Source organism: Balaenoptera ricei, chromosome 3 (assembly GCF_028023285.1).
Source record: "Balaenoptera ricei isolate mBalRic1 chromosome 3, mBalRic1.hap2, whole genome shotgun sequence".
In the NCBI taxonomy this organism is placed as follows: Eukaryota; Metazoa; Chordata; class Mammalia; order Artiodactyla; family Balaenopteridae; genus Balaenoptera; species Balaenoptera ricei.
Window position 1 is genome coordinate 163,217,084 of NC_082641.1, and position 26,809 is coordinate 163,243,892.

Sequence of the window (26,809 nt, forward strand, 5' to 3'; positions counted from 1 at the left end):
GGGGTAGTGGCTGGAGCGGAGGTCAGTGAGACTCTGCCATCCTGGGCTTTGAAAGCTGTGTTAGGATGCGGGGTCTCATCTGGAAGGTGGGGCAGTCCTGAAGGGTTTTTTAGGTGGTTGTGTCAGGGTGTCTGCCTAGCATGTACAAAAGCACCGCATGTTTCCTTTGGGTAGACTCCCCTCAGTCCTTTTGGTTTATATGAGACTGGGCTTGCACCCCCTGCATACACGTATACCTAGAGCATGTGACCCAGGTTGGGCTGTTAGGAATCTTTGGTTGCAAGTGACAGAGCTGTCCTATAGCTAACTTAGAAAGTGTTAAAGGGATATGGAGGGGCTTCCCTGGTTGCGCAGTGGTTGAGAATCCGCCTGCCAATGCAGGAGACACGGATTCGAGCCCTGGTCTGGGAAGATCCCACATGCCGCGGAGCAACTGAGCCTGTGCTCTAGAGCCTGCAAGCTACAACTACTGAGCCCGCGTGCCACAATTACTGAAGCCCGTGAGCCTAGAGCCCATGCTCCGCAGCAAGAGAAGCCACCGCAATGAGAAGCTCATGCACCACAATGAAGAGTAGCCCCCACTCACCGCAACTAGAGAAAAGCCCACGCGCAGCAACGAAGACCCAATGCAGCCAAAAATTAACTAATTAATTAATTTTTTTAAAAAAAGGATATGGAGGAGCTGAGATGGGAAGAACCAGAACTGAGGCAGCTCATCAAGGCACAACCTCCAGAAGCAAAAATGCTACAGCCATGTTTATGTCTCTGCACCACTGAGCTCCAGATCCAAGGAATCCAAATGACCAGGCTGGGAACCTGCCCACTGTACATCGGGGGCAACTAATGGGGTGAAATGAGTCCCCCAATGAAATCAGGGTGCTCAAAGAAAAGGTAACGGATACTGGGTGTCTGAACACATATCCCTTCCCCCATACCTGGATTGGATCACCTATGGGCACTTGGCCAAAATGAATCCAAAAAGAGCCTAGGGGGTTGCTAGAACTCTTGGGGAAGAATTGGGGTTCTCAGTTCCTCTGGGGATGGGTGGCTTGTGCCTAGAGCTGTGGGGTCATCCTCACCACCATTTGGGGGCACATTTGCCTGAAAATAATGCAAACAGAAGAGAACTGAGTGGAGAGAACAGATAAATGCCTCATTCCATTGCTGGAACACAATTGTGATCACAGCTAAAATCTACCCCTGGACTTCCCAGTTACATGAGACAAATGCCTTTGAGCTCAAGCCTATTTGTTTTGAGGTTCTGTCACTTGGAACCCAAAATGTCCCAGCCAACATGATGGTGGAGGATGTTTTTGGAAGACCACCCTAAGCATGGTGGAGAATTTGGACTGGAAACAAAGAACCCAATTAAGAGGCTGATGGACAGTCAGGTTCAGACTCAGCCTAGGTAGCGGGTCCCTCACTAGAGCTCACCTCTGTTCCCTGGGGATGAGCAGGGTCCATGAAAGCCAGGGCTATGGATCCAGCACTAGGTTTTTCCCTGTGCTACTTCTTACTGGACATGTGGTAGTGTGTGCTGGGAACACAGTGGGAAGGGCCGTGAGTTGGGAGTGGGCTATGTATTTGTGAGTTGGAGCCACATTGGGGTGCCTGCCTGCTCCAGCCCCTGCCTACTGCGTGTGTGCGGTGCCTGTCAGGATGTGGCCAGGGCCTGGACATGTGTGCGTTCTCCGGGTTGAGGTAGGTAGGTAGGTAGGTGTGTGTGTGTGTGTGTGTGTGTGTGTGTGTGTGTGTGTGTGTGTGTGTTCGTTCTCCATCTCAGCTCCTTAGCTGAGCATCCTGTGTGCTCGGCTGACGACGGTGTGCACCGGGTCTGCTAGCGTCTGCCGGGTCCGGACAGCCTGTTGCCAGGAGCTGTGCGGCGTGGCGTGGGCATCCCCTGTGCAGGGTGAACCCGGCGCCCTGCCTGCCGAGTCTCGGTGCGGCAGGTGGGTGCCGGGTCCTCAGCCTTTCGCTCCCGGGACAGCATCCTCGGCGGCGAGTGACTGGGGGTGGGGGCCCTCTGCCGGCGGCCGCGCGCGCGCACGCCGGCCTCGGTACGCGCCGTGTACGCGCCCGTGCGCGCGCCCCGCGGCTCCAGCCCAGCTCTCGGAGCCGCCTTCGCTGCCACGGTCCGCTCCCTGGGGCCGCCGCCGCCTCCCCTGGGTCGCGGGCTCTGTCCGCGGGGCCCGTGCCGCTCGCCCCGAGCCAGGAGGACGAGCTCGAGGAGGATGCCTGGGCCCGTGAGTACCGCGGCGGCGGGCCGGTCGGGTCCGGAGCGCGGGCGGAAGATGGTCCCGGGGCTGAGCCCCTCCCCGCGGGCGGCTCCGCGCCCTGGCCCCGGGTCGCCGCCCCGGACCCCCGCCCCGACCAGCCCCTCCCCCAGCCCACACCGGAGGAAGGGAGGGAGGGAGAGAGAGGGAAGGCGCCAGTGAGCCAAGAAGCGGGAGCAGGGCGCAAGCCGCCGCCGGTTCGCTTGGAAACGGTTGCCACAGCAACCGGGTTGCGCTCCCCGGCAACGCGGCTGCAGGGCGGCGACCCCCCCATCCCCGCCCCCACGAGGGGCCGAAGCCCCGGGGGACTCTCCCTCTCGCGGTGGGGGGAACTCCGACCCTCTGGCCCGTCTGGGTGTGCCTGCCTCCACAGCCGTCGAGGGTGGGGGTGGGGGGAGAGCGGCCCCGTGGGCAGGAGCTGGCTCCCACGTGGCTGCAGTCGTCGCAGCAGGGCTCCTGGGGTGGCAGCAAACGTGGGGGCGGGCCAGCCCCTGGGCCAGCCACAGGAGGAGGAGGCATGGGTCCGGGGTCTGTGCCCGTCACCCCAAACCCAAACCCCCCCCCACCACCCCCCGCCAGCGAAATGGCCTGACCCGAGTTGGGTGCCCCAAAGGCGATGGTCCCTACCAGGGGAGAGGAAAGACTCTCGCATCCCTCCTCCTCACGGCCAGAGCATGTGCCAGACCGTGGCTTGGGCCCGCAGTGGGTCTCTGCTCCTCTTCTCAAGCCATCATTCTCCGGGAAGGGGTGGAAGGAGCGTGGGCAGTAGCAGAGGAAAGGACACTGCTGACCCAGGGAAGCTGAAGCCCAGGCCAAACAGGAGCACCCGGCCCCCTGTCTGGATCACAAGTGTCCCTTTCGTGTCTGAGCACAAAGCCCAGACTGTGCTGGGTGGCATGCAGGTTGGCCGGCAGGCAGGCCAGCGCCACATGGAGATGTCCTGTCTTCCAGGGGAGCTCCTCTGAGAGGAGAATGACCGCTGAGTCAGAGGAAATGACCTCTGGCTCCCCTCCCAACCTCCCCTCAGTGGATAGCGTGCTGGGGGAGAGAAATGGCCCTCCTGCCAGCTCTCCCGGGCCTGACTCAGCAGATGCCAGCCCCAACCGCAGGCCTTGGACCCAACATCCCAGTGACCACAACCACCCTTGGGTTTCCTTTCCCATCCAGGGAGGTCTCCTGGGTACCAGAGGTGACCATTACCTGGTCATTTGAGGCCTTGGCATAGATGCCCTTAGATGGGTGGTATCCTAAGTCAGGCCTGAGTCTCCCACAGGCAGGAGTGCCTTTGGAATTACTCACAGGCTCCTTTCATTCTGTTCCTGCTCTGTGTGAGACCTGTGTTGAGCACTCTGCATCCATGATCTCCTAGTCCTTACAACATTGTGCAAGGTAAGTTTATTATCCCCATTTTAGAGATGATGACTCCAAGGCTCAGGGAGGTAAAGTGACTTGCCCAAGGTTGCACAACTAATAAGTGGTGGAGCTAGGTTTCCAGTGCAGGTTTCTCTGCTGGCATGGCCCCTCTCTGCTATGGTATTGCTACATACTATCTCTTGTGAGCCAGGCAGAAAAGAACTGTAGAGCCTTCTAGAGGAGCATTCTTAACCTTCTTCTGCATTCCTCCGGTGAGGAAATTCCTTTTGGCCTATGTCTTTTAGGCCTTGGTACACCTTTCCTTCTTCCAGCAAAATCAGCCAGATTCTTGCCCCCAGATGCTCTATAGGACCGTGCTATGGCTGGGTTGCCTCCTTTCCTCCCTCCTTCCATTTTCTCTCTCTGAGGGAAGCTGAGCAGTGAGGGCTACCTCAGTCCCCTGGGAACTCCCAAGGCCCTATTCCTTGGTTTGTGGGCTCTGTGGCCTGGTCAGCTTGCAGCCCTGGCTGTAGCAGAAGGAATTTAGCAATGATGGGCCCATGCACTGCTGGCCCCTATGGGTGCTCAGTCTAGCTCAGGGGTTAGAAACCCAAATGCCTCCAAGGCCCAGGTGGATTAGGGCACTAATCAGCTGCAGTCTATGTCACCATCTGAGAATGTGGACTTGGTATGACGAGGTTGTCCAGTTTTCAAGTTGACCCAGAAATTTATGTAAAATCTCCTGGTTTTTAAATGTTGGCAACTAATCATATTTTTAAAAAATGATTATGGGCCAACAAAACATGTCCATGAACTGTGTCCAGCCTGAGAGTCACAAGGCTGAGATCTCTAGTCCATGGGAAAGTGATGGCAGTTTTTGCTAGACCATCTCCAGGCTTGTGTAGATGTAGTGCCATGGGCCAGTTTCCACATTTGAGCCTCTTGAGGCTGCAAGGTGCTGGCATTTGGTTTGTCAAGCGCAGCTGTATATGCTGGTGTATTTTCACATCCCCCATCAGTTCTGCTCCTACCTTGGCACTGCCAGGCAGGCCTCATCGTCTCTATCATACAGGTGAAGAAACTTCAGCTCAGGCATGGGAATAGCCAGGATGGGATTACACAGTCCGGGCAGGGCATAAGCAGGATTTGAACCCAGGGATCCCTGCTCAGTGCTCTACGTGTTCACCAGGCTGCCCCTCAAAAGAGGGTACAATCACCTCCGCTCCACCCCCCCACCCCCGAGGTGTGGCCAACTCCCTTGGAAGGGCAGATCTGAGTACGATAGACATCAACCCACTAGGGCCCCAATCTCTGTTGTCCTGTTTGCAGTTTCGCAAGCCCTGGGTTCCTGGCATTGTGCCGAGGTTGGATCACAGAGATGCTGCCTGAAGGTGAGGGTGTCAAGTCAGTACCTTGGCCTCGCTGGAAATGAGGTTATGGCCAGCTCCACACCTGGCCGACTGTGGCAGCTGGGACAGTTGCCATCATCTCTCTCTGGCTTCAGTTCATTTGTCTTGGTGTGGGAGGAGTGTAAAAATGTCACCAGTGCCTCCCTAAAATGGCCTTCCTGCCAGGACAGTGGGCTTTACAGTCCCCTGGATTTCATAAGCCCGCAGGCAATGTGGGCCTGAACTGGCCCCAGCTCCCTGCCTGTAGAGTGGGGATGGCAGCAACTCCCTCCTCGCTGAGGTAATGAATCTAGAGAGGTTAGCAGGGGGCTTGGCACGTGCAGGGCACGCAGGACAGGTGACTGGTCACCTTTCCTACCCCACCCTCATTCCACACACCATACTCTCCTCCTTCTCTCCTCTGTCCCCTGGCCTGAATGCCTGTTCCTTCACTTGACCAGCAACTCTGGTGTCACATCCAGGGCTTCCCCTTGTGACCCAGAGCCCCTGTTGCCTGGGATTCCTTCTTTCCACTCCAGAGCCCCTGGTACACATCTCCACGTAGACTTTTCCTTTTATTCACATAGACGTATGCATCCTCAGCTTGCTTATAAACCTCCCTGTGAAGGCTGAGAGCTGCTTTCTCAGTGACATTTTGGTGAAAGGCCAACATTTCCCAGGAATGAACTAGATGCAGACCTAGCTCTTGAGGTATTCCTTGTCAGACAGCTAAAAGACCAAACAGGTAACTGGACACCTCCAGTTACTCCTTCAACAAGTGGTTTTTGAGCCACCGTATGCCAGATGATCAAGGCAGATGCAGCCCTCGTGTTGGACACAGGCCACTACAGAACACTGTGATTGATATCGTTGGTCTTCTCATCCAGCCCTGCAGGGTGAGGTAGCTGGAGGCTGACATGTCCAGGGAGGTAACAGGTGAGGCCAACAGGTGAGGCTGAGGAGCACGCGCTGGGGCGAGAGCAGCGAGGCTGTGTAGCAGCTGGGTTCAGGGGCGGGCCAGGGGGAAATGGACAGGGTGGAGAGTGGCAGGCCAGGCAGAAGCACAGCATGGAAGTAGACAGAGTGGTGGCAAGCACGGTAATGGGGGCCCAGGTGAGAGATGACAGTGACCTGACCCAGCCAGCTGCAGTGGGGGGACAAAAGGAAGTGGACAGATGAAGACACACTACACTGAGGGTTAAAAACAACAGGATTTGGCAGATGGTGTAAACGGTGGGCCCTTTGCTGAGATAAAAGACCCAGCAGCAGATCTTTGGGGTCTAAGGTTAGGGTGCCGGGGTTCTCCATACAGAGGAGTAATGTGGGAGGTGCCCACAGCAGTGCACCAGGCCCTAGAGTAAGAGATCTGTGTGACCTTGGGGGTCATTTAATCTCTCTGAGCCAAGTGTTCTCATCTGTCAAATGGGCAGAATGCTCACCTAGTTTATAGGGTGACTGAGAGAACTCTCTGTGGCGTCCAGCCCGGGGGCACACACCTCTGCACCCCCAGCTCCGAAACTGTGGACAGCAGTGCTCATGTTTGTTGGGCATCTCCAAGCCCTTTGTATGGATTAGCTCACTCTTCTCCACAGCCACTGATGAGGAAACTGAGACAACATGTCACCCCCCAGCTCTCACTCCCATCCCCTGCTGCTGTGCTCCCAGTGAGTGTGTGGCCTAAGAAAACCCTACAAAGTGATATACTCACAAACTCCACAAATAAACCAAGATGGAATCCTGAAAAATGTCCAAATAACCCGCAAAAAGGTAAGAAAAGAGAATAAGGAAACAAACAGAAAACAAATCATGAAACGGCAGACTTAAGGATGAGTCTGGCCAAAGGCTCCGCTCCCAGTACACAGTTGGAGTTGGTATTTACTAGGGACCAGGCATGTGTCTGAAGGGGATGGGGAAGGTGAGTGGCTGTGAGCAAGAGGCAGGGTCTGAGTTTGAAGGGTGCCCCAGACCCGGACAGGAGCATGCACAGGTGTGAAGGGATAAAGGAACAGCCCTTTGGAAAGGCTTTGAGAAGCTTGGCTTGGTCAGGAAGAGCACTTGGAAAAGCCTGAATTAATTCCTTGACATTTATATATTGGGCAACTACGGTGGATTAGATGAAATGTTACTGAGCAACTCCTGTGGACCAGACACAGGGCAGGAGGGAGGTTCAGGCAGGATTCCTGCCCTCTGGGCCTGTTGGAGCACCAGGGTGAAGCAGCAGCCCAGGAGGCACTGTCCCACCCCACCCCCCCACCGCCAAACTGGGCATTGGAGCCAGTGTGGGGTCAGAGGGCCAGCTCAGCTGTGAGACCTTAGGCAGACTTCCTCTCTCAGACCCACAGTGGCCAAGTCTGCAAAATTCAGCAATAGTTCCTGCCTCTCAGCTGGAGTTTAGCTAAATTAGAAATAAAAATACCCACCAAGGCCTGTCTACTGTGTGTCAGGCCTTGTTCTAGGCCCCTTCCACACAGAATCTTATGTGATCTTCAACACCGCCTTCTCACTGGGGGTCATGCCCATTTGATAGATGAGACAGGCTGAGAGGCGACAGTGGCACCCAGTGGGTCTTGGGTGTGGCCTGTCCCAGTCCTCCTAATGCCCAGTGAGCTGAGCTGGACCCCTCAGGGCACAGTCCCTGTCCTTTGTTCCTTGTTAACCCTAGAGCTGCCATTCCATCTCTCCTTCACCCTGTAGCCTTTCCCACTCTTGAGCTGAGGGCTGGTTGCCAGAAGCATCAAGTTTTGGTGGGAAGGAGTAGGAAGGCGCGTTCTGGCTACAGGCTGGCCAGCCTGGCCAGTGTCCCCACGACTGCCAAATCTCCTGTACTGAGTGCTCACGTGCATTTATTTACATCTCACTCATCACTTAGGGGAAAGTGTTTCAACACAGACTTTGGATTCACACTCAGGCTAAATCCTAGCTCTTCCCCTTATTAGCTGTGTGACCCAGGGCAAGTCACTTCCTTCTCTAAGCCTGTCTCATCCATCAGATGGACACGACCCCCAGTGAGAAGGTGGTGTTGAAGATTGCATTAGATTACTCTGCATGAAAGGGGCCTAGAATGAGGCTTCACACAGTAGACAATCCTTGGCAGGTATTTTTATTTCTAATTCAGCTAAACTCCATCACCTCCAGCCCCAGAAGTGCTTTCCTGACCCAGAGCTGTTCCTACTTTGCAGGCCAAGGAGCCCCCTAGTTAGGGCCAGCTTCCTCAGAGCACTCCTGAAAATTCCTGTGGGCTCAGGAAAAGGAGAATAACAGATTTAATTAACTCCCAGTGACTGGCAGCATCGTGTTTTTATCTGGGCTGCGTCGCCATGGCAGCCTCATGGTGGGGTTGTCGAGGGGGCGGGTGGAGCTATTGTTCCTGCCATTGTCTGTTCTGGAACACAGGCCCAGGAGAAAGGGACTGGCACGGGCACCAATGGCACATGGCACAAAGCAGTCACGGAGTCAGAAAGGAGCCATCTGGGGGAGAAGTGTGGGGTGGCCCATGTGGCCTGGCTTCCCCCCAGTTTGCTCTCAGACCAGTCTAAGTCAACTTAACGTGGGGTCCCCAGCTTGGGGCTCAGGCCCACTGTGGCCCCCAGAGCTGAATGCATGTGTGCCTTGGTTGGGCATGCTGAGGATGGGGGGTCCATGGGGCTCCTGGAAGAGACCCACAAAGTAGCTCAAGCAGCAGCACTCTCCCACCCCAGGCTAGGGTTTTGTGGCCAGGCTTGGGTTCAAATTATGGAACCGTCAACTGCCATCCACACAGCTAATTGTGTAAAATCTGTAAAACAGGAATAATTTGTTACCCCAAAGGGTTGTGTGTGAAAGACCCTGGGTATAAGGCAGTCAGGAAGGGGTCATTCCTGTTCTGAGGGGGTGGTGAACAGTCGCCTGTCCCTCCTCAGTCAGGGCTCCCTCCTACATACCTCTTAGGATGCAAGGTTCCCCTCTCAACCCTGGCTGTGGAGAGGAGATGGAACTAGAGGTGCCCATCTGGAGTGATGTGGAACCAGGTGGTACCGATTACTTGAGCTAGTTTTCCTACCCTCTGCAGAGAGGGAAAGGAATTGGGGGAAGAGACATGGCGGCCTGGAGCTAGAAGGGCAGGGCCAAGTGGGGCTGCGCATGGGTAGGAGGCTGAGGACGCGGAGACGGAGCTGGGATTCAGCGAGCGGAGGCGCCTAGAGTAAAGGAAAAGAGGGAACGACCCACGCTCGGCGGCGCGTTGGGCTCAGACAAAGACAGGCTGGTAGCACGCAGTAGCCGCGGGAACCACCCGCCCGATCCCTCCCTACAAGAGCTGAGACAACCAGGAAGCCGCGGTGCGGTCCGGAATGTTCCACGCTTTGTACATCCAGGGTTGGGAGCGGATACAAGGTCTAGGGCGCCAGGGGCTGCCAGGTGTGTATGCATAGGGCTGAACCTGGGCACCGGCGGGCTGCTTGTGGGGCCTAGGATGTGGACCACCTTTTCTCCGCCGCAAAACAACCGCGCCATGGCTCCCCTTCAGCGCCCTGGGAGTCTGCCTATGGGCCTCTCAAGCCCTTTCGGAGCTGGGGTACCCTGCACCCCGGGGATGCGGATGGTAAATCTCCCGTTCTCACTGAGGCCGAACCTGGCCTTCACGCGCCCCCTGCTGGCCTGCCTGGAGTCACCTCGGCTGGGAGGCGGCGGCGGCCGGGTCTCAGATACGGGAAAGCCCTACGGGGGAAACCTCGGAGCGTGACGTCATCCCGGTGACGTCACCGGGCCCCGCGGAGTGCGGAGGTTCCGCAGAGGAGGCTTCCCCGGGATTGCGCAGGGCACCGGCGCGGGCAGGGAAGTCGTCCGGGGCTACAGCGCGCCTTCACTGCGCCCTGTGTCTGTCCCACAGGTCCCGCGCGGCCCCGGGTGAGGCCCGCCAGCGTGCCTGCCGGCGCCATGGGAAGGAGCGGGCGCCGCTGCTGCTGCCTCCTGCCTGCGCGCGCACGACTTGAACCCAGCTGCGGGCAGCCCCCGGCCGCGAGTCCCCGAGTGACGCTGGCGGCATCTGGGAGCTTGGCGCGGGCCCGGGGCCACGTCGAGGAGCCCATTGTCCAGTGAAACAGCCGAGGACCCGCCGCCCGCGCCGCCGCCATGGTTATGTCCCAGGGCACCTACACGTTCCTCACGTGCTTTGCCGGTTTCTGGCTCATCTGGGGTCTCATCGTCCTACTCTGCTGCTTCTGCAGCTTCCTGCGCCGCCGCCTCAAACGGCGCCAGGAGGAGCGGCTGCGTGAGCAGAATCTGCGCGCCCTTGAGCTGGAGCCCCTTGAGCTCGAGGGCAGCCTGGCCGGGAGCCCCCCCGGCCTGGCGCCCCCGCCACCACCTCACCGCGGCCGTCTCGAGGCGCCGGCGCACGCCCACCAGCACGTGCACGTGCACCCGCTGCTGCACCACGGGCCCGCGCAGCCGCACGCGCACCCGCACGCACACCACCACGCGCTTCCGCACCCACCGCCGCCGCACCTATCAGTACCGCCGCGGCCGTGGAGCTACCCGCGCCAAGGTAAGTACCGACCTCCGCCAGAGGGCAGCCTGGGCCACTAGGGTGGGCGAGGCCTCGGCAGGGGGCGGGCTCGCTGCTGACCCGCGGGGCTTCCACAGGGGAGCCTCCTTGAGAACCTAGGAGGAGGGAGCGGGTTGGGTCTGGGGTTGGCGGCTGGCCAAGGCCTCTGCGGGTGGCTGAGGATGGAGAGCCTCACGGCCTCGGACCGCTTCCCACTCCGCAGCGGAATCGGACACGTCCAAGCCACCGTGCTACGAAGAGGCGGTGCTGATGGCCGAGCCGCCGCCGCCCTACAGCGAGGTGCTCACGGACACGCGCGGCCTCTATCGCAAGATTGTCACGCCCTTTCTGAGCCGCCGCGACAGCGCGGAGAAACAGGAGCAGCCGCCGCCCAGCTACAAGCCGCTCTTCCTGGACCGGGGCTACACGTCGGCGCTGCACCTGCCCAGTGCCCCGCGGCCCGCGCCGCCCTGCCCTGCGCTCTGCCTGCAGGCGGACCGCAGCCGTCGGGTCTTCCCCAGCTGGACCGACTCGGAGCTCAGCAGCCGAGAGCCACTGGAGCACGGAGCTTGGCGCCTGCCGGTCTCCATCCCCTTGTTCGGGAGGACTACAGCCGTATAGAGGGCGCCCGGCGTCCCGGGCCCCACCCGCGGACTCCTGGCCTGATTGCGGGGCTTTTTAAACGCTTCCCTTGGACTGCGGAGGTGGGTGGGAGGGGGGTGGGGCGGGAGGGAGGGATTTCTTACCCCGTTTGTTACATTTTGAGGATAATAAAGGTGTGTGATCTGGTTTGGTACAAGCGGAGGGGGCACCCACTGCTTGCACCCAAGGTTCTGGCGGCCAGGTGTGCCCGGCCTTATCGGGAACGAACCTTGTTGCGCCTTTCAGCTACAAACCGGCCTGAGGGTGTAGAACTAAACCTGAGGTCTGCCTGCTTCAAACCACTGGCCGGTTCCCCAGGGAACCTCATACCCCACCTTCCTTGCCCTTGAGGTCTTGGTGAGGGTGCCCCCTGCAGCCTTGGAAGTGGGAAGAGTTGGGAATGGGGTCGTGGCAGGCGGTCCACCCCAGATCAGCCCCTGGAGGCCCGGAGCAGCAGGCCCAAAGGGATCTGGATTTCTTTATTAACAGACATGAGCACGACCTGTTACAGAAGTTTGTGCTTTCCAAAAAACAGTTACTGAACGTGAAAAAGGAACCCAAGCAAAGAGGGAGGAGGTGGAAAGGGGCCACCCATAGCCCTGACCTGAATCACGCCTAGGGCCTCCAGCCTGGGACCTGCCCAGCAGGAGGGGGCAGGAAAGGGCCAGGAAGCTGAGAGGCCCCAGCTGGGCCTGCTACTTCCTTCGGGCCAGGTGGGGAGGGGGTCAAGAGAAGGGGGGAGGGGGCGGGTCCCAGGGAGCCAGAGCCCACGAGCCATTTATTGCCATGTTTTAAAATTCGTGCAAAATATCTGAAGCCCTGGACAGAGAATACAAAGTGATATTTTTCCAAGAAACAGAAAACTAGGAAAAGAGGTGGGGGGAACATTTTCCCACCAGAACTTCCCCCCACGCCAGGCCCCAAGCAGGGTGAGGCCTCCACCCCGGCCAGCTGAGTGAGCAGGGAGGACTAAGAGCTACAATCTGGACCAGGTGGGAAGGGGGTGGAATTTGCAACAGCATCTCAACTACCAACGGGAGGAAAACCAGTCAACTGTACAAGTCTCCTATCAACTTTAAAAAAGAGAGAAAAGCTGTAAAAGTAGGGCCCTGTGGGTAGGGAAGCGGCCAAGTCCCCGGCCAGGGCCGGAATCCAGAGTGGGTGCCAGGCGGAGCTGCTGCAAGTGCAGGCACTGCGGGCCGTCTGGCCAGAGGCCGGCGCAGGTGGGCGGCCTTGGCGAGGGCAGCCTGAGGGCAAGCATCACCGCTAGTCGCCACCCTCGAAGCCCTCCTCCTCTTCCGGTACCGGGTCTGCATCCCAGCAGGTGATGTCGATTTCTATGGTGTGCAGAAGGGAGGGGAGTTAAGGAGATGGCCCAGCAGATCCATGCCTGTGTCCCTCCCAACCCTGGGGAGCTGTGCCAGCTGTGCGGCAGGCGGGGGGAGGGCTGCCTGTCCACACTTGAACACAGCACTGCCACCCAAATTCTTCTCCATCACCCATCCCAGTACTACCTGGAGGCTTGTTGTAGAACATAGGAGGCGGAGCCTTTGCACACAGCTCTTCCGATTGGGCAAACTCCTCCTCCTGTGATTGGCTGAAATACCCCTCACTGGCCTGTACGAGAAAAGCTCCATGTCACTGGGTCCCACCCAGCAGGACTAGGGCTGACCTACCAGGCCTGAGCACGTTTCCCCAGCAACCAGCGATTGTATCAGTGGTTGCCAGGCAAACACAGATGCCTGCCTTGGGAATAAAAGCAGAGCTGGCCCAGGGAGGGGGAATGAAATACAGCTTCCCCCCCCTCAACGATGTGGGTCACAGAGAAGGGGGGCAGGGTACTGCTGCAAGCCTCAGGAAGGCAGGGTCAGCCCCCTGCTCCAGCCCTGACCACTTCCCCTCCCATCAGGCAGCCCCAGCCCCACCTGGGTCCCCTCCTTCTGGGTGGTCTCGCCATTGGTCAGCAGGTGGGGCTCTGGCTCCAGGTCCGGCTCCTGATCCGGCTCCTGATCCAGCTCCTCTAGAGCTGAGGGCAAAGTTGGAGCCTGGGGAGCAGCCAGGGGCTCCCCTTCTACTTCCTCCCCTGGGTCACAGAAGGTGGCTGGTGGCTCAGGCAGCTCATCAAAATTGAGAAGGTTGGCACTGCCTTCACCTGCCGGCGGCAGTGGCTCCTGAGCCACCTCGTCCAGCAGGGGCACTCCTGCCAGAGTGACTTCGGCACCTGAGGGTGGTGTGGGGGCCCTAGGCTCAGCCTGGGGTACGGAGGCCCCTTCCCCATTGCCAGGCCATAGGTCAATGAGGCTGGCAGTGGCAGGGGTGACGGTGTTGGCAACACTGGTGTCAGCAGCAGCAGTGTCGGTTTCAATGGCATCAGCTGCTGGGGTGTCAGCTGCAGAGGCTCCAGCCATGGCAGGCTCTAGAGAGGCAGCCAGGACTGCCTGCTCTGTAGACGCCATGAACATCAAGTCCTCCGTGGGGCTGCCTTGGCCCTGGGGAGGCTCTGGTGCCTGAGGGGACTCCTCCAGGGGGCTGGCCCAGGCCTGAGGGTCTGCTGCTCTGGCTTCCTTGCGGGTCTCTTCACTATCCAGGCCGGGGCTGGGCTCCTGGGTCTCTGTCAAAGCACAGATGGAGGAGACATGTGATCAGCTCCCAGGAAAGGATGCGGGCCCTGGGCAGGCACCCTACAGTACCCTGCCCACCCACTGAGGAGTCCAGGAGAGAAGGCCTCCCCTAAGACTTCCATGCAGAGTGCCTTCTAGCACCCACTGGGCCCCACTGCCCCTTTACCTAGTGTCTTTCAACCGCTCAGCAGCCCTGGGAGGAAGGCACAATCCCCACTCCAGGGAGACACTGAGGTGCAGAGAGGGCAGGTCTGACCAGGGCTCCTCCCTGCCCCAGCCATTTCCAGGGCAGTACAGTCTGGCCCAGATCCCTGGGGGGTTGTTACCATGGCCATTTGGAGTTCCCAGCCCAGGGGCTAGGGCCATTCACACACCTTGGGCTGCTGGGGGTGGTGGTGGCAGTGGTGGAGGCTGCGAGGACATAACCTCATCCAGGGCCCGCTCGATCTGCTCAGTGACAGGGGTAGAGGCCATGCTGGAGTCAGATGGGCTCCGGGCAGGGATCGGGGTAGGCACCATCCTCCGGTGGCTGTCCAGGTGGCTGCCTGTGGAACAAAAACCCCTAGGCTGGTCAGTAAGGGCCAGGGAGCCAGGTGGAACCAGGATTGTCCACCTTGGGGCCTGACCAGCCCCTCCTCTCTGGAGTCTGGGTCCGGGCTGGGAGCTCCCCAGGCCCCCCAGGGGCCAGACCACAGCTCCAGACCCTGTAAGCCAGGCCCCTAAGGGCCAGTGTCCCTTCAGGGCCAAGGGAAAGAGGCGGGCGGTACCTGCTCTGGGGACAAACACCAGAGATCAGCAGTCAGGCTGGGGGAGTGAGGGCAGGGGGGCTGCTGGGAAGCGGGGGGCCCTCCTTACCCCCCCACGGAGGCCTGGGGCTGCTACCTACATGGGAGGGAGGAAGAGAGGTTTGGGGTGCGGTGACAGGTGATATAGGGAAAGGGAGTCCGTGGAGGGGAGGAGGAGGAAGAGGAGGAGGAGGAAGGCCCACTGTCCGATGCCTTTATGAAAGGGCAGTACGGACGACCTGCCAAGAGAGACAGACAGAGAAAGAGAGACAGAGGACAAGAGAGGGTCAGTCTCCCCCACCCCCACCCCGAGGCCTCATCCACCCCCAGCCTGGCCCTGGATGTCTAAGCTGCCTTCAGCCAGGGCGCACATTCAGCCAAGCTGGGCCAGAGCCTCAAGCCAACAGATGACTCCACCACACCAGCCACACACAGCAAAGAGCCTGATACGCCACAATGCAACCAGCCTCAGGGCAGCCCACACCTCGGAACAGCCTGCCCCACCCCTGGAACCCTAGCACAGAGCCAAGCACACAGAAGGGGCAAACAGACCAGCAGACAGGGAGCGGAAGGGGGCTTCAAGGAGAGGTGGAAGCTGCACAGGGAGAATCCAAACAGGGAACCCTGGGTACAGGCTCCAGGCTGCTCAAACTCAGGACCAGGGAAAGAGCCCACTCCTCATGCACCCACAGCCCTTCAGATAAGACCTAGTTCAACCCCAGCAGGGCTACTCCTTGCAGCCAGGGGCATGCCTTAGCCCTTGTGAGAAATGCCCAGATGGCTCTAGCACAGCCAATTGCTCAGCCCAGGCCCAACACTGACCCTGCCGGAGCCCTTCTCAGCCCTGCCACCTGGAGGTGGTGGGTGGAAGCACACCTGATGATTGGCCTTGCCTTCTCCAAGGGGTCCTTGGGCAAGGTTTCCCTTCCAAGAAAGGTCCCAAAGAGGCTCAAGGCCAAAACCTGAGGAGTGGGGATTGGGTGGGGGTGGGAGCTGGGACTACCTGGTCGGTGGTTGAAGGGTGAGGGCACATCACAGCTGCCTGCGGAGGCCGATGCGACTCTTTCCTGCTGCTTAAAGAACTCCCGTGGGTTATCAGGTCGCTGGGCAATAATGGCTGCTGCCTCCTGGGGGCACATGGAAAGGGTCAGGCCAGACGGGGCCCAACTGAGGCAGCCCTACCAAACTCAGATGTCTGGTCCCCCCGGCTCTCACCTCTACCTCCGATTCTGACTTCTTCATCTGGGTCTCTTCCTCCTCATCCCGCTGGTCACCCTGGAAACCAAAAGGGAAGGTGTTCTGAGCACCCCACTCCCACAGGAGCTCTTGGCTTTCTTACAGCCCCCATGTTTCCTCCACTATCTGGAACCACTTTCACGACCCAGTCACACAGCACCTTCTATCTGCAAGGTCCTCAGCCACCGCATCTCCAGTCCAGACAGGCCCCTGGGCACCCAGGGCCATCCAGGAGCACTCCCTGCTTTGCAGCTTACTTTTCTCCAACCTCCTACCACACCTACCGCACCTAGCCAACCACACCTCCATCACTGCTGCCTGGATCTTGGTAACACGACTGAGGCTTCTTCATTAGTCCCCTGCCTCCTTGTTCTCTTTCCCCCCATTTCTTCTCTACAGACCTGAAAGCATCTTTTCAAAATGTTAGTCGCCATCACTTAAAAATCAGGTTTTCTTACTGAGATCAGGGTCTCCAGTTTCTCTTGAAATGCCAGAAGCCCTGCCAACACAGGCCAGCGTGTCCCAAAGCAGCCATTGACTATAGCTGCACTGTAGCGGCCCATAGGGTGTGTGTTGTCCAGTTCACCACAGCCCCCACCACTCCCTACTGCCCTTCACATGTCCACTTCACTCGCTGTTTTGAGATTGCAACCCCAGGAGTAAAGGTAGGTGGGGCCCCTTTGCTTGGCCCACGTTCCCTTCTCCCTGCCTGATCTAGTCCATCACTTCTCACAATGCTCCCCTCCCACCCTGACTCACCCACACCCTGTGAGATGTAGGCATAAATTCCTCAGCATGATGTAGTTGCAGTTCCTGGAACATGCATACAACTTCCCACCTCCGTGCCTTGGCATGGGAGATGAATCTCTCTCCCCAAGTGCCCGACCCCCACCCCAGGTCCAGCTCTTCCTGCTTCCGGCCTCAGCTTGGGCACTGCCTCCTCGGGAAGGGGTCCCTGGCCCATTCAGGTCATTTCCTTCCCTGGGTCCCCATGAGGTGTTCCAGGCATACACCACAGATTACACTGTGTCATAATTTCCTGTTTCTGGATCATCTCCCCACCCTTTGTGGGTGATACAGGATAAGAACTCACGTACGTGTGTGAGTGGCCAGCCCAAGGTTCAGTTCGTACCTGTTTCCTCAGTTGAACTCATCACACCAAAAGCCTCAAGAGGGCTGTCATCCCAACTGCCACTTTGTGTCTTCCAGAATGAAGTCTAAACTCCTCCTCTGACCTTGCTCTCTCCTCCCAAATTTCCCAGCGGGCTCCAGTCATTGGGGAAGTTTCCTTGCCTTCCCCAAAAAATGTACATCCCACCAGCCTTTGCTGTTACGCTGCCCCTGCCTAGTATAACCTTGCTAGGTTCCTCTGCCTTGTTCAAAAAAAGGACCAGAGGCAGCTTACCACAAAAACCTTAACTACATAACACTATGAAAACCACTGAAACAAATTAGAGCTTGGGGTTGGAGAAAGACATCAATATACTAACCATAAAGGTCAATAGCATTGCTATCCCTGAGCATCTTCAGATAAATGGAAGCTCCCTGGCATCCCAGGCAAAAAGGGAACTCACGTAAGGAATGCAACTCTTATCAGAAGAGAGAAAGCAGAATAGCGCCTTAAGCCAATATAAAGCACTTCATGGTTCTAAATTCCAAAGTTTCTCATGTGGGAACTCCCTCAGAGGACCTGAAGTTGCAGGGTAACCACAGTGACCTGCTAAAACACCTACTGTCACTGTCACATGAGCCACACTTGAAGGGTCAGATGAGACTATAAAATAATGGTGTGACACTGTAAGCCTTTGCCTGAAACACTGGTAATTGGTGAAGATGAGCAATCAGTTCAGTGGGTTCACTATACTATTCTTTCTACTTTTGTGTATGTATGTGAAATTTTCCATAAAAATAAGCTTTTTCAAAAAGAACTTGCTCTGAACGGATGAACAAAATCTGGTATACATATACAATGGAATATTAACAGCTTTCAAAAGAAAAGACATTCTGACGCATGGATAAACCTTGAAGATGTTATGCTAAATGAAATAAGCCAGTCACAAAAGGTAAAATAACTGCATGATTCCACCCATACAAGGTACTTTGAGTAGTCACATTCTTAAACACAGAGAGCAGAAAGCAGTTGCCAGAGGCTGGGGGAGGGGGCAATGGGGAGTTAGTGTTTAATGGGTACAGAGATTCAGTATGGGAAGATGAAGAAAATTCCAGAGATAAACAGTGGTGATGGTTGTACAATATAAATACACTTAACACCACGGAACCGTACACTGAAAAATGGTCAATATGGTACGTTTTATGTTATGTACACTTTGCCGCAATTAAAAATAAACTAATTCATCAATTAATTGTAAAAGAGCCTTGTTCATCTTGTTCTCCACCATGTTTCTCACACCAGCACGTGGCAGGTGGCAAGGGTTTGCTGAATGAATGAGGCTGCAGCTTACTAACCGGATGTCTTCTCCACCCCCAGGGGCTAATGTGAGTGGAATGACCTATGACAGCCGTTAACGCCAGTGCCGGCAGGGCTGTCCGGCCAGCCCCCTGTGGGCGCGACCTTGGAGCCTGTTTGAGTCCCCAGGGCCCAACGGCTACCCGTCACAGTCCCAGTCCAGACGACTACTGCCCACCTCCTGTCCTAAACTCTACCATGCTCAGCTTTGAATGACCTTAGCTATTGCTCAAGTATAAAATTCAATTCAAAGCATGAAGATTTGACTCCACTGTGATTTTGAAAGGGTCAATCATGATGACCCTATGGGCCATCCCAGTGTTTGGAGGTTCAGCCAGCACCCCTGGAACAAGCGCCTTTTCTCAAAGAGACACTACACACACTTGTATATAGATGCTCAGAACACCAGCCCAGATTCATTCAATGGCTCTGCAGCACTCTTGCTGTGGGGACCAGGCCTCGAGCCCCATAAGGGCAGGAAGCATGTCTAATCCACCTCGAGCCCCTCAGGCCCTGCTGGGAGGGGGCAGGAGGAGCCTGGCCAGTGAGGGTCTGGGTCAAGGTAGATTTTCTCTTTCAGTCTAGAGTATTAGCTTCTCCAAGGAGGTCTCTTTCCACAGCCAGGGAACAGAACCCCACACGATCAGGTACCAGGCCTGACACTGCATGATACCCCGTGCCCATGCAGCAGTACCCAGAATGCCCAGCACTGTCCCCGAGACACTTACTCCCCCCGCGAGAGGCCCAGGAACACGGGGACCATCCTCACTTCCCTCACCAGGAGACAGGAACCCCGACTAAGAACTTACAAAGATGGACTGCTCCTTCAACCGCCTCTTGGCCTCCTCTGCTTCCAAAGTCTGTTGTTTCCTCCTGGAATGAAAGGCGCAGGGAGCCCTTCAGGACGGGCCACGCGGGGCCGGCGGCCCAGGGCCCGGGGGGTGGGGCGGGGCGCACCTGTGCTCCTCGATCTGCTGCTCCCGCTCCCGGTAGCGCCGCTCCCGCTCCTCCTGCTCCTGCCGCTCCTGCTCCATCCGCTCCTGCTCAAACCTGAGCCTCTCATCCAGAGCCTTCTTCCGCTCCTCCTCCTTCCGCAGCTCCTCCTCCTTCTGCAGCACCCCGTGCCAAGGCAGTGCAGGCCCTGAGCCCGGGGCCCGCCCCAGCCCTCCAGCCCACCCCCAACCCAGGGTTCTGAGAATTCAGGGGCTTGCTCCCTCAGTAGGGGAAGCACGTAGGACGGGCCAGGCTGCTGAAGGGAGGCGCTTAGGGAGAGAAGGCAGAGCTGCCCCATGGGGTCAGGACAGGGAGGGGCAGCTCAGCCTGCAGGCCGGGGTCAGGGTCCACACCTTGGCCTGCTCCCAGAACTGCTCGCGGTTAATCCGCTTCATCTCCACAGCTGCATCAGTCTTCTGATAGGTGGTGCCCTGCAGAGTCAAGCGGCCTGGCGTGAGCGAAGCCCACGGGCCGAGTGCTCAGGAGCCCCCACACGCAAAGGGTGAGGACTGAGAGGAACCGGACGGCGGAGCCCTGGGCAGGGCCTGCCTGCCTGGGGCGCACACTGACCACCGGCTCGGCGTTCTCATCCTCACGTAGCCGCAGTCGGTGCAGCACGGGGCTGGAAAGCCGTGCCAGCCCGTTGGAGAGCCGCTGCCCGATGGCGCCCGCATCTATGTCTTCCACACTGCTGGCGTTCACGATCACATCGACGCCCTGCAGCGGGAGGAAGGCGTGTTCAGGCAGCAGGGCTCCCTCCCATCACCGCCCCCTTGAGCCCTGACCCCACTCGCACCTGGAAGAACTCGGCCACCTTAGCCACGTGGCTGGCACAAGCACATTTGCGGGCATCAGGCACATCTTCGCCAACCTGCAAAGTCCCCAGCAAAAGGGGGCGTCGGGAAAGGACAAGAGTTGGCGGCAGGCTGAGGCCCAGGGCTCTCTTCCCGGGACTAGTGGGGTTCTCTCCAGCAGTGTCAGTGAGTGGAGTGGGATGGAGGATAACCGTTCTTGGGCCTTCGGCTCCCTTCCCCAGCCCATAGCTGCATACCCAGTTGATGAGCACGTATTTCGGCAGAGCAGCCTGGGAGTCCTTGACGCTGCAGAAGCCATACATCACCTTCTGGTTCTCAAAGTGGCCAGAGAGCTCCTGCAAGCCCCCATCTGGGGGAATCAGGAGGGTGTCAGGCCCCATCTCCTGAATCCCTCCCCAACAAAGGGCCTGGAACCCAAAGCAAAGACTCCTCTTGTGGGCTCTGCAGGCACCGCCAGAGATCTGGAAGTCCCAGAGTTCTGTGTTGGTGTGAAAGAGGCAGCAGGCAGGTGTGAGCTTTGCCTCTGAATCCCCCAGGACCTTGGGGAAGAACTGAGGAAGTGTTCTTCACACACCAAGTTTCACGCGGGGCTGGCACCCACTGAGGTAAAATAAAACCTTTTAGGGCTCTCAAGAAAGTGGGGTGATCTGGGCCATCCCTGCCAGGCCCGTTCCCGCCTAGCTGTGTGACTTTGGGCAAGTCACTCTCCCTCTCTGAGGCTCAGTCTTCTCATAATCAAACAGGAAACAAGCCTCCCTCCCTCCCCACCCTGGGGATCTTAGGGATAACCACAGGAAGGACACTTGGCCAGACAAGTGTGGGTCTGCTGGATGCAGGCAGCGAGGTGGCCTGGAGCCAGGCGGATGGGGAAGAAAACAACCGGAGGAGGAGGGAGCGGAGAGGAAGGCAAAGGAATGGCTGGAATTCTTACCTCCTGACGCTGCAAGCTTGAGGTCATCTGAGCCATCCTCATATGTGTACAGAGCCCTGGGGAGAGGGAGGGGTGGCTGGGAGAACTGTCAGGGCCCAGGCAGCCAATTTTGGGTGGAGACGGCTCTCCGGGGTAGGAGGGACACAGAGGGGGCAGGACAGGAGGGGGGTTCCAGCCCAGCACTTAAGCCTTGTCGCCATGACAACAGGGCTAAGCACCATTTCAGGCTGGAATCCAGTGGGGGACAGTCCGGGATCTGATGGAGGGAGGCCTGAGTCAGGTGGGGAGCAGGCAGTGGGGAAGAAATCGCTGCCCAGTCGCTTGCTTCCAGTGAGCCAGTGTGTTGCGTCCTCGGAGCCCTGGCCCTAGCAGCCTGCAACCCAGCCAGCGGTGTGAGATGGAGATTCCAAGGCGACGGTTCCTTGGTTACCGTTCCCTGGCTACCGCTCCTCATCCCCATTGGCCGTTGCCAGGAACCTACCTGGCGCGTGCCTCAGTACCCACTGCCCCTCCCCCCACATCGAGGGGGATGGGGAGAGAGAACCTGATGCTGTTCAGCTCTGGGCATCCCCTGGTAACTATGGCAACCCAGCAATTGGCACGCGACTGGCCCACCCCAGCTGCATCCTCCTGAACACAAAGGACCCCAAGGGGACACGCCCTCAGTCTCAATCTCAGTCTCTCTGAAATGGGGATGAGGTCACCGTGGTCACTCCTGCCTGGACTCTGGCCCCTGGGTGAATGTGCTCTCCTGGCCTTCCAGCCCTAGGCCTCCTCCGCCCTAGCTGAGGCTCTGGCCTCTTGGGACTGCTGGCCTTTCCTTCCCTCTCAGCTTTGGCAGAAAGCTGACCTAGCAGCCTTCCTCCTTCCTCCTCCTCCCTAGCTTTTTCTTCACAGGTAGCAGTGGCACAGCATCCCTTTCACAGAAGGGAAGAGAGAGATGTCTCCTCCCCAGGACCCACCGGGAGGACAGGCTTGGGGCCAGGAATAAAGGTCATGTTCCGGAGGTGCAGGAGGCTCAGCCCCTCCCCCAAGCTCCCCTTTCCTTACTGCCAAGGTAGGGGGCTAGGAGGAGAGGAGGCAGGAGCACCAGGGAGATGCAGAAGAGAAAGCGAGCAGGAGGCAGAAAGAGAAGACAAGAGAAGGGAGGGAAGTGAAGGGATGAAGAGAAAATGAAGGAGCGGGGAGAGAGGAAGGGAAATGGGAGGGAAGGAAAGAGGGAGGAGAGAAGAGGGAGGAAGGGAGAGAGGGAAGAGGAAGGAAGGGGGAGAGGGAGGAGGGCGGAGCAAGGAGGGAGCAGGGAGGGCCTGGTCCAGGCCCAGCCCCATGAGGTCAGCACAAGTCACTGCCAGAGCCAAATGGGCCCCCAGCCCCCTGCTTCTCGGGATCCCTCCCTCCTGAAAGGGACACAGGTGGGCTGTGGGGCCAGGAGCTCCTGGTCCAACTGTTGCCCAGGCTACAGTCCTGGCAGCTGCTTCTCAACACAGCTGTCCCACCACCTGTCTGGCTGCCCTAACCCACCACTGGGAACAAAAGGCCCTTAGAGAAGCAGGGTCTTCCCTTCTCCATTCCACAGATGAGAAACTGAGGCAGAACTCCAAGACCCTGGCTCCCAGACACTGCTCTGGCCATCACACCTCCCTGGGGTGACTTGTCAGCCTCTCCTAGGCTCTCTGAGGGACCCTGGCTCCTCCCAGGACCCTGCCCCTGCCATTCTTTACTCCTTGCCTACCCACCTCCAGCCACCTTTCCTGCTGCAGCCCTGGCCCTTACCTGGTGGAAACCATAGCTGAGTTCAAAGGTTTCAGCAGGCCTTCAACCCTGAGCTCCGCCCACCTGCCTTTCCAGCCAGACCTCCGTATCCATACCATACACTCCGGTCACATTGGATGGCTCCCTGATTCCCAGCACAGTTCTGGATATTTCCCACCCTGGAGCCTCTGCATATGTGGTTCCCTTCACAGGGAGGCCAGACCTGTTTCTCCACCCCATGCCCATCCCTGACTGAAATCTCTCAGGGACCCAATGCCAGCTCCCATGAAGCCCTGCCCTGCGCTGCACCTCCCCAAAGCGCTTACCACACTCCAGCAGGGACGGGAAGAGGCACCTGAGCCTGCCCCAGATCTCACTAGACCACCAGTGCTTCTCAAACACATTCGAGGTGGCCTGAGCCTTGGGTGGGTGGGAGCTGGTGAAACTGCAAGGAATCAGGATGGAGGGGGGCAGGAATCTACATGTCTCACCACCTCCAACCCCTGGAGACAGACACTGTCCTGAACTATAAGCTTCGTGAAGGTGGGACATCTAACTCAGTCCTTCAACACAGAGCACAGAGCAGCTCCAGAAGGTGTTTGCAATATTGAGACAAAACTCTGAGAAACCATCTCAGCCAGAGAAAGTGGACTGGGGTGAGGTGGGAGCTGGAATGTAGCAGCTCCAGGGAGATCCTGGGGTCAGCTGAGGATGGGGGGCTCAGGGCAGGTGGATTCTTCAGGACAATCACACTCTCAGGATATTAGAACTGGAAGGGCCTTGGGTATCCCAGGTATGGTTGAGCCCAATCCCCTTTTCCTCTTTTCAAGAGGACCAGAGAGGAGCAGAGACTAGTGTGGTTACATAGCGAGTCGGGTCACATCCAGGACAACACTAGTTCTTTTCACTACACAATCTGACTTCCTGGGTCCCCTGCTGCCAGCATCAGGGCAGCAGTCCATTTCAGAGTGAGCCACCTAGGAGTGAACTCCCCCACCCCTACTCCCCACTCAGAGGTAAGGTAAGGGAGGGCAGTGCCAAGCCCCGTTTGCCCAGACAGCAATTTTACCCAAGACGCCCTCCTCCAGCCTCTGAGTGCAGGGTCTGCCCCTGAATCTTGAGACCCCACTGTACCCCTGGTTCTGTGCTAGGTGCTGGGGACCCTCATGTCCCCTTCTGCAGGGTGATCCTCACATCCTTTCTACCAAATGTTTATCTGGGCCCTTGGGAGTGAGCAAATGTATGTATGTATGACGGTGCATGTGTACATCTGTGTGTGTCCCACACACAACACAGATTGGGGTGGGGGAGGGGTGAGGCACGCCAGTGATGAATAACTCACTTTGGCCACATGGATGCTGCTGGGTGGTGGGAGCCCAGGCCTCTGCTGAGCAGGATGTGGGCCAGCAGTGGCTGTGGGAGCTTTGCCTTTGGGAAGGTAGGGGTAAATGGGGTGGTGGCAGGCAGCACCCCCAGACTGGAGGGCAAGGGTCCCGAGGTGGGCTGTGCCTCTCTCCAGGCATGGCCCATATCCCAAGGCCAGCTCCTCCACCAGGCCAAGCCAGCCACTTGCCCTGAACTCCTCCCATGATGTCAGTCCCCCTGGGGCAGGGCTGGGACAACGGATGGGCCGCTTGCCCGCTTAGCCTGTGCTGGCCTCTCCTGTGACTGACCCGCAGGACAGGAGAGCTTGCTTGTCTCCCACGTCCATCCCTCCAGGCCTGGCCACCCGCCAGTGCTGCAGTACTGTGGCATGGATGCCTGGCCATCTTGTCCCCTCCTCCAGCCCCCAGGTCAGTGTCCTCCCAGCATGAGAGTGAGGCCAGCCCAAGTGAGGTCCCTCAGACCTGCCTTCACTTTGTGTTTCCTGCCTGCCAAGGAGAGAAGAGCCCTAGGGAACAGAATGGGCATCTGCCCCAGGAGAAGAGTATCTTGGGGGGATGATGATTCCTGAATGGGGCAGTGTGAAACCCCCTGGCTTTCCTGCCACCCTGGGGACTCCAGCCCCAGAGCAGGTGGTCCAACCCCTCCCACAGCCTAGGGGGAGACAACAGCTGGGGAGGGAGGAGAGGGCAGCCCAGCTCCTCCCCCACAGAGGAGCTGAGAGCCCCTTGCCTCTGGGCCAAAGGGCTAGGAGCTCAGTGGATCCATTCACCCCCTCATCATTCTCTGGGAACTCCTGCAGAGTGGTGCGCCTGGGGGCTTCCTCCCAGGGACCCCACCTGGCCCCCTAGGCAGGCAGTTCAGTTCCTTTGGCATGTCCCAGCCCAGCTGCCTACTCCCTGCAATCCCTTTGGCATCGAGGAGAGCACTTATCCTTGCCTCCTCCTCGACCCCTGAGGGGAACAGGAGTCACTTGGCGGTGGCCCTGCGGCAATGAACGTCTTTCCATCACACCCCAACTCCGAGAGGCCCCCCGGTGGGCGGGGCGCCCCGGCCCCCAGCCCGCTCTGCTCCTCCCCCGCCCTAGCTTTCCTTTGTGCTGTGGCCGGGGCCGGGTTGGGCCGGGTAGGCTGCGCTGGCTCTGCTAGCTCGGTCCCTGCCCGGTCCTCGCCCGCTCAGAGGTGGCAAAGGTGCCCTTGGCCGCCCGTGCACACCTGTCCGCCCGGCCCGAGGCAAAGGGGAGGGGGCGGGGGATGGGCTTCCACAAGGCCGGGAGGCCCCGGGCCACACATCTGGACCCTGCGTCTCTCCAGCCCGCGTCCGGCCACCGCTCCCACCGCGCGGCTGGGGCCGCCTCCGGGCGCTTGGGGCCCGCCGGTGCCCCGCCTGGCCCGGCCCCTCCCCCGGCGCGCACAAAGGCAGCCCCTCCCTGGCTCTCCCGGGCCGCTGCACCATTTCGGGGTCTCCCCCTCCCTCCCGGCTGCGGGGCGACGGGGCCGGGTGGAAACAAAGGCGCGGCGGCGCGGGGACAAAGGGGCTGGGGGGCGGGGGCGGGGGCTCACCAGTCGGCCGCGCTCTCCTCCCGAATCACCTCCTCGTACGCCGCCAGCAGCTCCAGGCGGTGGCCGCTGAAGCTGACGCCGGCCATGCTGCGGGCCGGACCGAGGCCGAACGGACAGACGCACGGACGGACGGAGAAGGAGGGAGGGAAAGAGGGAGTCGCCGCGCCGCCGCCGCCTCGGAGCCTCTGCAGCGTTGCGAGCCGAGCGAGCCAGCGGCCGGGGGAGGGGAGCCGGCCGGCGGGGGGCGGGGGGCGCTGGCTCCGCCCGGCTCGCTCCCTCCGCGCGCTCGGTCCTAGCGCCGCCCCGACCCGGCCCAGGGGAGGCCCGCCCCCCCTTCCCGGCCTGCCCCGGGGCGCCCCCACGCCCCTCGCCGTCAGTATCTGCGCCCCGCGCCCGGGCGGGTGTAGTCTTCGGCGCGGGGCCATTCTTCCCGTGTCCCAAATTCTCACCTGTGGTGTCCCCAGCCACAAACCTAGCCCCGTCCCCACCTCTCCAATCCCTATCCAGGCCCAGCTTCATCCCTCTCCTTTCCAGCTCCCGGTCCCAATCCCAAATCCACTCCATTCCAATCCGGCCCAGCCCCACTCCGTCCTTAATTTATCTCCACCCAGCCTCACCCCTATCCCTGGTCCATCCCAACCTCCAGCCTCAACCCAATTCCCGTGCCAGCCACCCCTGGCCCATCTGCAGCCCATCCCCACCTCTGAAAGGCCCATTCCTAGTCCATCCCCATCACTGTCCACTGCTGTCTTCATCCCCAAATCCCCCACCATTTCTGTCCCCTCCCAGCTCCAGCCCCACTCCCAACCCCATGCTTAGCACACACCCCCTACCCATTCATCAGACCCCACCCCTAGCTGCACCTTCCTCTTTCCAGCCTATCCTGTTCCCATTCTGATCCCTGTTCCCAACCACACCCCTCCATCCCTGCCTCCTAGACCATTCTCAGCTCCTTACCCCAACATTGCCAACCTCTACCCCATCCCTGCCCTACCCTATGCTGAGCACCCCTCCCTTACCAGCTGCCCCCTGAGTCCTCTCAGGTGGGGCCAGACTAGGAAATCCTTTGCCTTCTCTCCCAAGCCTC

General features: G+C 58.9%; 2 protein-coding genes across 4 annotated transcripts; one reads left to right on the forward strand and one right to left on the reverse strand.

Moving 5' to 3' along the window:
* The first annotated feature begins 695 nt into the window (after positions 1-695).
* Positions 696-11,232, forward strand: PRR7 (proline rich 7, synaptic). 2 transcript variants are annotated; one of them, XM_059919678.1, is made up of 3 exons: positions 696-891; positions 9,882-10,535; positions 10,759-11,232. In XM_059919678.1, exons 2-3 carry the CDS (start codon positions 10,124-10,126, stop codon positions 11,154-11,156), a joined length of 810 nt encoding a protein of 269 aa, XP_059775661.1. In that variant the 5' UTR covers positions 696-891; positions 9,882-10,123; the 3' UTR covers positions 11,157-11,232. The 2 variants fall into 2 exon arrangements, with proteins under 2 accessions (XP_059775661.1, XP_059775660.1); XM_059919677.1 differs by lacking the exon at positions 696-891 and having other exon boundaries at positions 9,795-10,535.
* Positions 11,233-11,641: 409 nt separating this feature from the next.
* Positions 11,642-25,967, reverse strand: DBN1 (drebrin 1). Of its 2 annotated transcripts, XM_059917812.1 has the most exons (15): positions 25,723-25,967; positions 21,026-21,081; positions 20,331-20,443; positions 20,076-20,150; positions 19,850-19,996; positions 19,633-19,710; positions 19,244-19,395; positions 19,096-19,159; positions 15,799-15,858; positions 15,587-15,710; positions 14,685-14,822; positions 14,173-14,343; positions 13,103-13,788; positions 12,692-12,794; positions 11,642-12,514 (listed from the first exon to the last, which is right to left on the reverse strand). In XM_059917812.1, exons 1-15 carry the CDS (start codon positions 25,806-25,808, stop codon positions 12,444-12,446), a joined length of 2,124 nt encoding a protein of 707 aa, XP_059773795.1. In that variant the 5' UTR covers positions 25,809-25,967; the 3' UTR covers positions 11,642-12,443. The 2 variants fall into 2 exon arrangements, with proteins under 2 accessions (XP_059773795.1, XP_059773796.1); XM_059917813.1 differs by lacking the exon at positions 14,685-14,822 and having other exon boundaries at positions 25,723-25,902.
* Positions 25,968-26,809: the final 842 nt, after the last annotated feature.

What these genes read in the sequence shown, in the direction of transcription:
- PRR7 (XM_059919678.1), top strand. Translation starts at nt 10,124, where the DNA reads ATGGTTATGTCCCAGGGCACCTACACGTTCCTCACGTGCTTTGCCGGT. An exon ending in GTGGAGCTACCCGCGCCAAG is followed by an intron (nt 10,536 to 10,758) that starts GTAAGTACCGAC and finishes CCCACTCCGCAG; the next exon opens with CGGAATCGGACACGTCCAAG.
- DBN1 (XM_059917812.1), bottom strand. Translation starts at nt 25,808, where the DNA reads ATGGCCGGCGTCAGCTTCAGCGGCCACCGCCTGGAGCTGCTGGCGGCG. An exon ending in CAAGCTTGCAGCGTCAGGAG is followed by an intron (nt 20,444 to 21,025) that starts GTAAGAATTCCA and finishes TGATTCCCCCAG; the next exon opens with ATGGGGGCTTGCAGGAGCTC. An exon ending in ACCCTTCAACCACCGACCAG is followed by an intron (nt 14,823 to 15,586) that starts GTAGTCCCAGCT and finishes CTCTCTTGGCAG; the next exon opens with GTCGTCCGTACTGCCCTTTC.